Source organism: Carcharhinus amblyrhynchos, unplaced genomic scaffold (genome assembly GCF_965287045.1).
Source record: "Carcharhinus amblyrhynchos unplaced genomic scaffold, sCarAmb.v2.hapA chromosome_1200, whole genome shotgun sequence".
NCBI classification, from domain to species: Eukaryota; Metazoa; Chordata; class Chondrichthyes; order Carcharhiniformes; family Carcharhinidae; genus Carcharhinus; species Carcharhinus amblyrhynchos.
In genome coordinates this window covers 18,953-28,452 of record NW_027650940.1, presented here as the reverse complement: position 1 = coordinate 28,452, position 9,500 = coordinate 18,953, and the positions used below count along the sequence as shown (strand labels likewise).

Below are 9,500 nucleotides of genomic sequence, written 5' to 3'. Positions count from 1 at the left end.
CCTTCCTCTACACCATAAAACCCATGACATTTCTATCCCTCAAGGGTGGCACAGTGATTAGCATTGCCACCTCACAGCACCAATGAGCCGGGTTCGATTCTGGCCTCGGATGACTGTGCGGGGTCTAAACATTCTCCCCGTGTCTGGGTGAGTTTCCTCCGGGTGCTCCGGTTTCCTCGCACAGTCCAAAGATGTGTAGGTTAGGTGGATTGGCCATGCTAAGTTGCTGCTTAGTGTCCAAAGATGTGCAGGTTAGGTGGATTGGCCATGCTAAATTATCCCTTAGTGTCCAAAGCTGTGCAGGTTAGGTGGATTGGCCATGCTAAATTGCCCCTTAGTGTCCAAAGATGTGTAGGTTAGGTGGATTGGCCATGCTAAATTGCTGCTTAGTGTCCAAAGATCTGCAGGTTAGGTGGATTGGCCATGCTAAATTATCCCTTAGTGTCCAAAGCTGTGCAGGTTAGGTGGATTGGCCATGCTAAATTGCCCCTTAGTATCCAAAGCTGTGTAGGTTAGGTGGATTGGCCATGCTAAATTGTCCGTTAGTATCCAAAGATGTGTAGGTTAGGTGGATTGGCCATGCTAAATTGTCCCTTAGTGTCCAAAGATGTGTAGGTTAGGTGGATTGGCCATGCTAAATTGTCCCTTAGTATCCAAAGATGTGTAGGTTAGGTGGATTGGCCATGCTAAATTGCCCCTTAGTGTCCAAAGATGTGCAGGTTAGGTGGATTGGCCATGCTAAATTGCACTTTAGTGTCCAAAGATGTGCAGGTTAGGTGGATTGGCCATGCTAAATTGTCCCTTAGTGTCCAAAGATGTGTAGGTTAGGTGGATTGGCCATGCTAAATTGCTCCTTAGTGTCCAAAGATGTGTAGTCTAGGTGGATTGGCCATGCTAAATTGCCCCTTAGTGTCAAAAGATGTGTAGGTTAGGTGGATTGGCCATGCTAAATTGCACTTTAGTGTCCAAAGATGTGTAGGTTAGGTGGATTGGCCATGCTAAATTGTCCCTTAGTGTCCAAAGATGTGTAGGTTAGGTGGATTGGCCATGCTAAATTGCTCCTTAGTGTCCAAAGATGTGTAGTCTAGGTGGATTGGCCATGCTAAATTGCCCCTTAGTGTCAAAAGATGTGTAGGTTAGGGGGATTGGCCATGCTAAATTGTCCCTTAGTGTCCAAAGATGTGTAGGTTAGGTGGATTGGCCATGCTAAATTGCCCCTTAGTGTCAAAAGATGTGTAGGTTAGTGGATTGGCCATGCTAAATTGCCCCTTAGTGTCCAAAGATGTGTAGGTTAGGTGGATTGGCCATGCTAAATTGCCCCTTAGTGTCCAAAGATGTGTAGGTTAGGTGGATTGGCCATGCTAAATTGCCCCTTAGTGTCAAAAGATGTGTAGGTTAGGTGGATTGGCCATGCTAAATTGCCCCTTAGTGTCCAAAGATGTGCAGGTTAGGTGGATTGGCCATGCTAAATTGCCCCTTAGTGTCCAAAGATGTGTAGGTTAGGTGGATTGGCCATGCTAAATTGTCCCTTAGTGTCCAAAGATGTGCAGGTTAGGTGGATTGGCCATGCTAAATTGTCCCTTAGAGCCTGTTTTTCTGGCCACTCTTGTCCCGAGAACAAAAAATCCGGCCTGAGGTTTGCGTGATTCCCACAGCAGGCGGGATGAGAAAATTCTGCTCTTGATGTCCCAAGATGTGTAGGTTCGGAGATTTGACCACGTGGGGTTACTGGATTTTGGGGAGAGGTTCTGGATAAAACGCTCTGTCAGGGGGGGTCAGTGCAGGCCCGACAGGTCAAAAATAGACATCCTATGACGCTGTGACGTGCACCCCACATCCCCTCTCTGGTCCTTTGCCTCCTAACGTTCCCCGGATTTGTTAGTCTTCCCGAAATGCCGCACCTCACACTTTTCAGCGTTAAATTCCATTTCTGCCCATCTTGCCCTGTGCCCAGTAACCACTCATCCAACGCTGGCGCACTTCCTCGCCTGTGGACATCCCAGAGATGTGGAATTAGTGGTGCGCTCACCTTCTCTTCCCCCCGTCCTGTCAGCCCCTTGGCCCACGGACAGTACGGCAATGGACAGACAGAACGGTTGGCCTCTACTGCCCTCTGGTGGGCAGCAGTGACACTGGGGCAGTCGAACAGTTTCTCAGATCGGACGAGGAAAAGCGGATAAATTTTTAAGTTAAAGAATCAAACAGTATTAGCAGAAGGAAGATGGAATGGGGGTGGATAGTCCGAGGCTTTCTCCCCAGGGTGGAGTGTCAATTAGAAGGGGGCACAGGTGAGAGGGGAGGTTTGAGGGAGATGTGAGTGGAAGGGTTTTCACACAGAGAGTGACGGGTGCCTGGAACGCAGTGCCAGGGGAGATGGTGGAAGTAGGCACATTAGCTTCATTTAAGAGGCATCTGGATGGGTACATGAATAGGGAGGGAATAGAGGGATAGGGACTGAGTAAGGGCAGAAAGTTTTGTTTTAGTTTTAGAAAGGAAACCAGAACTAGAGGGCACAACCTCAAAATAAGGGGGGGGGGGCAGTTTAGAACGGAGTTAAGGAGGGGACTTATTCACTCAAAGGGTGGTGAATCTCTGGAATTCTCTGCCCGTTGATGTGGTGGAGGCTGCCTCGCTGAATATATTTAAGTCACGGGTAGATAGGTTTCTGATAGACAGGGGAGAAAGCGGGAAAGTGGAACTGATCCACTTCAGATCAGCCATGATCTTATTGAATGGCGGGGCAGGCTCGAAGGGCTGGATGGCCGACTCCTGCTCCTATTTCTTATGTAGTTTAGGTACAGCATCACGATTGGCGTGGGGTTGGAGGGCCGAAGGGCCTATTCCTGTGCGGTACTGTTCTTCCTTCTTCGTTTGTCCTTTGAACAGAGAACATGAAATGAGGCACACTGGAGGAACAGCATCTCAATTCCTGCTTGGAAACTCGAAGCAGGAGTAGGCCATTTGGCCCTTCGAGCCTGCTCTGCACTCATTGTGATCATCCAATTCAATATCCTGATTTCTCCCCCTTCCCCCCATTTCCCTCGATCCCTTTCGCCCCAAGACTCATATCTAATTTTTTCTTGAAATCACGCAACGTTTTGGCCTCAACTACTTTCTGTGGGAGTGAATTCCACACATTCCCCACCCTCTGGGTGAAGAAATTTCTCCTTGCCTCAGTCCTAGAAGGACTTATCCTCAAACTATAACCCCTATATCTGATTTGATTTATTATTGCCACATGTATTTGAGAAAACTATTGTTTCTTGCGCATTTGGGGAGAGAGTGGCGCAGTGTCACTGGACCAGTGAGACGCTGAGCAGAGACTGATAGCCAAGTTCCGCACACATGAGGACGGCCTCAACCGGGATCTTGGGTTCATGTCGCACTATCTGTAACCCCCGTGACTTGCCTGGGGTTGCAACATCTCACTAACCGTCCTGTCTGGAGACAATACACATCTCTTTAACCTGTGTTAATGCTATCTCCACTCACACTGTCTGCATCTTTAAGACTTGATTATCTGTAAAGACTTACATCTGATCAGTATTCTGTAAACTGAGTGTGTGTCTTCATCTGCCCTGTTTGTGATCCACTCTCCACTCACCTGACAGAGGGGCAAACCCTGAAAGCTAGTGGTGTTTACTACCAGATAAACCTGTTGGACTTTAACCTGGTGTTGTGAGACTTCTTACTGTGCTGGACCAGTAATCCAGAGATTCAGCTCTGCGTACCTGGTTCGAATCCCACTGTGTCAGAATTTGAAATCAATACAAAAATCTGGAATCTAATGATGACCATAGTCGATTGTCGGAAAAATCCCATCTGGTTCACCAATGTCCTTTAGGGAAGGAAATCTGCCGTCCTTACCCGGTCTGGCCTACATGTGACTCCAGAGCCACAGCAATGGGGTTGACTCTGAAATACTCTCAGGAATGGGCAATAAATGCTGTCCCAGCCAGCAATGCCCACATCCCATGAACGAATAAAAAGAACAATACCGTTCATAGAGAAGGAAAGGAGAGAGTGGAGAACGTGTGTTACAGTCAGAGCTAGGGTGTAGAGAAAGATCAACTTAATCATAGAATTACGGAATCCCTGCAGTACAGGACGAGGCCATTCAGCCCATCGAGTCTATACTGACCACAATCCCACCCAGACCCTATCCCTGTAACCTTACACATTTACCTTGCTAATCCCCCTGACACGAAGGGTCAAATTAACACAGCCAATCAACCTAACCCGCACATCTTTGACTGTAGGAGGAAACCGGAGCACCGGGAGGAAACCCACGAGAAAGTGCAGACTCCGCACAGCCAGTGACCCGAGGCTGGAATTGAACCCGGGTCCCTGGCGATGTGAGACAGCAGGGCCAACCACTGTGCTGCCTCCGAGAGGACATTACTGAACCAGATGGGTTTTTCCGACAATGGGTCATCAACAGATTCTTATTTCCAGATTTTTTTTTATTGAATTCAAATTCCACCATCTGCCGTGGTGGGATTCGAACCCGGGTCCCCCAGAACATGCCACAAGGTTTAGGGTGCTGGGGAGTAGGAGATGTCAGGGGTAAGTTTTTCACTCAGAGGGTGGTGGGCGCGTGGAATGGGTGACGATGGTGGAGACGGATTCGATAGGGTCTTTTAAGAGACTTTTGGATAAGTAGATGGTTATATAGAGGGTTATAGGTAAACCGAGTAGGTAGGGACATGTTTGGCTCAACTTGTGGGCCGAAGGGCCTGTTTGTGCTGTCGCTTTTCTCGTTTCTAACATGAGTTTTTCGCTGAATAGTCTTTCGATGAAAGAAGGTTGAGAGGTGACCTAATTGAGGCGTACAAGATGATCAGAGGGTTAGATAGGGTGGACAGAGAGAGCCTTTTTCCTCGGATGGCGACGGCTAACACGAGGGGACGTAGCTTTAAATTGAGGGGTGGTAATTATAGGATGGATGTCAGAGGTAGGTTCTTTACTCAGAGGGCAGTAAGGGCGTGGAATGGCCCTGCCTGCAGCAGTTGTGGACTCGCCAACTTTAAGGGTGTTCAAATGGTCAGTGGATAGGCATATGGATAATATTGGAATAGTTTAGGTTAGAGGGTCATTAGATTGGTTCCACTGGTCGGCGCAACATCGAGGGCCGAAGGGCCTGTACTGCGCTGTAATGTTCTATGTTCTAGTGATGATACCACTAGGCTGTGGCCTCCCCCAGTTGCGAGGTAGGTCCATTCAAAAGTTTGACAGCAGCAGGGAAGAAGCTGTTCTCTTGAGTCGGTTGGTATGTGATCTCAGACTTTTGAATCCATTCCTAGTTCTGGAGCATTGAATTCCGAATTGAATTTAAATTCTCCGACAGTCGGGTAATAAACGCCCATGTCCCACGCAAAGAAAACAATAGAGGCTGACATTAACACCACAAGGAAGTTACTGCGAAAATCCCCTAGTCGCCACACTCCTGTTCGGGTACGCCAAGGGAGAATTTAGCACGGCCACCCCTAACCAGCACGTCTTTCGGACTGTGGGCGGAACCCGGAGGAAACCCAGGCAGACACGGGGAGAATGTGCAGACTCGGAGTCAGCGGCCCAAGCCGGGAATCGAACCCGGATCCCTGGCGCTGTGGAACAGCCGTGCTGACCCACTGTGCCGTAGGTGTTGAGGGATCGGACAACATATTATTGACAGTAGATCAGTCGTCGTTAGTGGAGGCTTCAACTGGACCATCTGACGGGCAACACGACAGCTCAGTAACTATCGCTGTTTGCTGTGCGGATACGTGGGCCGGTGTCTGTGGGAGTTTGCACATTCTCCCCGTGCTTGCGTGGGTTTTCTCCGGGGTGCTCTGGTTTCCTCCCACACCCCAAAAACGAGGCTGATTGGTGTAACAAATTGTCCCTAAATTAGTCTTCCCTCAATCTTCCCCAATAGGCGAAGACCAAGGTCATGGGTAGAGGAGGGCACTCAATGTTAAGATGGCGGGCTCGTTGGGCCGAAGGGCCTGTTTCCCGTGCTGTGTTGTTCTTTGTTCTGTCAATGAGTTTCCCCTTTTCCACTCACCCCTCCAGGTAACGAAGATGACATATTCATGTACTCACAGAGTGACAGCTCCGAACACAGCGACGATGGCAAGGACCACACCATCGTGGTGATGGGCCATCTGAAACAGAAAATCTCCGTACGGATCAAACAAGCCACGGCAGACAAGTCCACGCAGACGGATCCGGCCAGCCAGGACACGGATCCCGGTCCCAGGGCGCCGACGCCCCAGGTCAAGACCTCCCAGACCTGGCACGCGGAGAGTTGGCATTGCCACCGCGCAGAGGAGACGGGGACGCCAAACTGTGAACACTGGGCACAAAGGCTACAGGAGGTCCAGCAGGTGAGGCTGCGGAAGGAGCTGGGGGGTGTGGGTCTGCGTGAGGATGTGGGGGGGTGGTGGAGTGTGGTGGCGGGTATTCCTGGGTATACGGTGGGTAGATGTGTCCCACTCATATCTACCCACCATTGCAAGCCTACAGAGGGGCGACATTCGCAGTGGGCGTGGGTGTGTATCTAATCTTAACCCTGCTTCCCAGATCGGAGTACATGAATAGGGTGGGGATGGGGGGATATTGGAGATGGATTCGATATCACTGATTGCTGGGCAGGTACATGGATTTGGGCCGGTGTCTGTGGGAGTTTGCGCATTCTCCCCGTGCTTGCGTGGGTTTTCTCCGGGTGCTCCGGTTTCCTCCCACACCCCAAAGATGTGCTATTAGGCTGATTGGAGGTAATAAATTGTCCCTAAATTAGTCTCCCCTCAATGTGGAACACCATAAGCATAGATAAGGGTCATGGGTGGAGGGGGGGACTCATAATATTAAAATTGCGGCACAGGCTTGTTGGGCCGAAGGACCTGTTTCTTGGGCTGTTTTGTTTTTTGTTGTTCTTTGTTGATAGGGTCTTTTAAGAGACTTTTAGCTAAGTATGTGGAAGTTATCCAACCTTCTAAACTCCATTGAGTACAGACCCAGAGTCCTCAAACACTCCACATACGTCAAGCTTTTCATTCCCAGGATCGTTCTTGTGAATCTCCTCTGGGTGGCACAGTGGTTAGCACTGCTGCTTCACAGCGCTGGGGACCCAGGTCCCATTCCAGCCTCAGGTCACTGTCTGCGTGGAGTCTGCACATTCTCCCCATGTCTGTGTGGGATTCCCCTGGGTGCTCTGGTTTCCTCCCACAGTCCAAAAGATATGCAGGTTAGGTGGATTGGCCATGCTAAATTGCCCCTTAGTGTCCAAAGATGGTTAAAAAGTCTGATGTGCGTTTACTATCAAATAAATTGGTTGGATTAAAACCTGGTGTTGTCAGACTTTTTACTGTGTTTACGCCAGTCCAACACCGGCATACCCACATCATGTCCAAAGATGTGCAGGTTAGGTGGATTGACCATGCTAAATTGTCTCTTAGTGTCCAAAGATTTGTAGGTTAGGTGGATTGGCCATGCTAAATTGTCTCTTAGTGTCCAAAGATTTGTAGGTTAGGTGGATTGGCCATGCTAAATTGTCTCTTAGTGTCCAAAGATTTGTAGGTTAGGTGGATTGGCCATGCTAAATTGCCCCGTAATGTCAGGGGGACTAGCTAGGGTAAAATGCATGGGGTTGTGTGAGTAGGACCTGGATGGGATAGTGGCCTGCACTGGGATTCTGTGACCCCATCCAAGGCCAGCACATCCTTCGCATAGTCGCGACGATTTGATTGAGCGTCTGTATTCATTGCGGTCTCTCTTCTTTCCTTCCTCCCCCACCCGCCACACCCCCCCCCCCACCCCCCCCCCCCCCCCCCCCCCCCCCCCCCCCCCCCCCCCCCACCGCCAACCCTCTGCGCAGCAGCAAAGAAGCCATCTTGCCCCCGAGGACGGGGAACTTCACAAGCAGAATGCGCGTCTGGAAGAGGAGAACGCCAGGTTGCGGGATCGGCTCAGCGCCGTGCAGGAGGAGCTGGAGGTTCTGAAAAGCCGGCGAGAGCCCCTCGAGCAACCGGCGGTCACCCTCATTTTGGAACAGATGGACAACCTTCAGGTGGAGTGTGACGCCAAGGTCTAAACCTTCCGAGCGAGGACTCGAGAGAGAGAGAGAGACGCCAAGGAGGCGGGGAAGGGACGGCACTTACGTTAAGTTATAAAACTCAAGCACTTAAGCACAACCATCAGGATTCTATCCATTTTTTTTGTCCTTCCGTTTCTAAGACTATTTGGCCTTGGAGGACGGGCCGAACGATCTTCCTTCTCGCCACTTCTGATCTGTCAAGGCCTCAGGCGCTTTGGAATTGACCCTAGGCCTCGCCGGTAGCACTTCCAGGTCACGCCTCAGATGGAATGTAGTGTTTCCTTTCAAAGCCTCCCCCCCCCCATCCTACATTTCCCCCCCCACACCCACCGCCCCCCCCTCCGAAATGTTGACCTTCAGAATAGTGCCTTCCATTTTGTTTTGAAGACTGAGGGTTTTGGAGCTCTCCCCTCCACCGCACCACCCCCCCCTCCACCGTCGTGAGACTCCTACGCGAGGAACACCTCGAGGCCAGACTGAAACGCTCCCGAGGTTCTTTTCCAGGCTCAGAAAACACGGCGAGAGGGGCAAGAGAAAGTGTGGGTGCCGCCCACTGTCTTTACTGAACAGAATCGGTAACTCCAGGTAGCGTCCGATGGTGAGTGGCGGAATGTAAGCTCCACAGTGAGACAAAAGTTGAACAAAACAAAACTCTACACGTTGGGTTGGAGTCCATAAAGAAACTTAGAAGCAGCAGTAGGCCCTTCGAGCCTGCTCCACCATTCCATTATGATCATGGCTGATCATCAAGTTCAATATCCTGGTTTCCGCCCCCCATCCCTTTAGCCCCAAGAGCGATATCTAATCTCTTCCTGAAATCACACAACATTTTCCCACTTCCAACATGTATTTTTAGTGTGGCACCGTGGGTTAGCACTGCTGCCTCATAGCACCAGGGACCCGGGTTCGATGCCAGCCTCGGGTCACTGTCTGTGTGGAGGCTGCACGTTCTCCCCATGTCTGCGTGGGTTTCCTCTGGGTGCTCTGCTTTCCTCCCACACTCCAAAGATGTGCAGGTTAGGTGGATTGGCCATGCTAAATTGCCCTTTAGTGTCCAAAGATGTGCGGGTTAGGCGGATTGGCCATGCTAAATTGCCCCTTAGTGTCCAAAGATGTGTAGGTTAGGGGGATTGGCCAAGCTAAATTGTCCCTTAGTGTCCAAAGATGTGTAGGTTAGGTGGATTGGCCATGCTAAATTGATCCTTAGAGTCCAAAGATGTGCAGGTTAGGTGGATTGGCCATGCTAAATTGTCCCTTAGTGTCCAAAGATGTGTAGGTTAGGTGGATTGGCCATGCTAAATTGCCCCTTAATGTCCAAAGATGTGTGGGTTAGGCAGATTGGCCATGCTAAATTGCCCCTTAGTGTCCAAAGATGTGTTGGTTAGGCAGATTGGCCGTGCTAAATTGCCCCTTAGTGTCAGGG

The 9,500-nt window shown here is 50.3% G+C and overlaps 1 protein-coding gene across 2 annotated transcripts; it reads left to right on the top strand.

Moving 5' to 3' along the window:
• Nucleotides 1–6,059: 6,059 nt before the first annotated feature.
• LOC145340610 (uncharacterized) lies at nt 6,060–8,428 on the top strand. 2 transcript variants are annotated; one of them, XM_080185080.1, is made up of 2 exons: nt 6,060–6,368; nt 7,859–8,428. In XM_080185080.1, the coding sequence occupies exons 1-2, from the start codon at nt 6,075–6,077 to the stop codon at nt 8,072–8,074; spliced, it is 510 nt and encodes a 169-aa protein (XP_080041206.1). In that variant the 5' UTR covers nt 6,060–6,074; the 3' UTR covers nt 8,075–8,428. The 2 variants fall into 2 exon arrangements, with proteins under 2 accessions (XP_080041206.1, XP_080041207.1); XM_080185081.1 differs by having other exon boundaries at nt 7,862–8,427.
• The last annotated feature ends 1,072 nt before the right edge of the window (nt 8,429–9,500 follow it).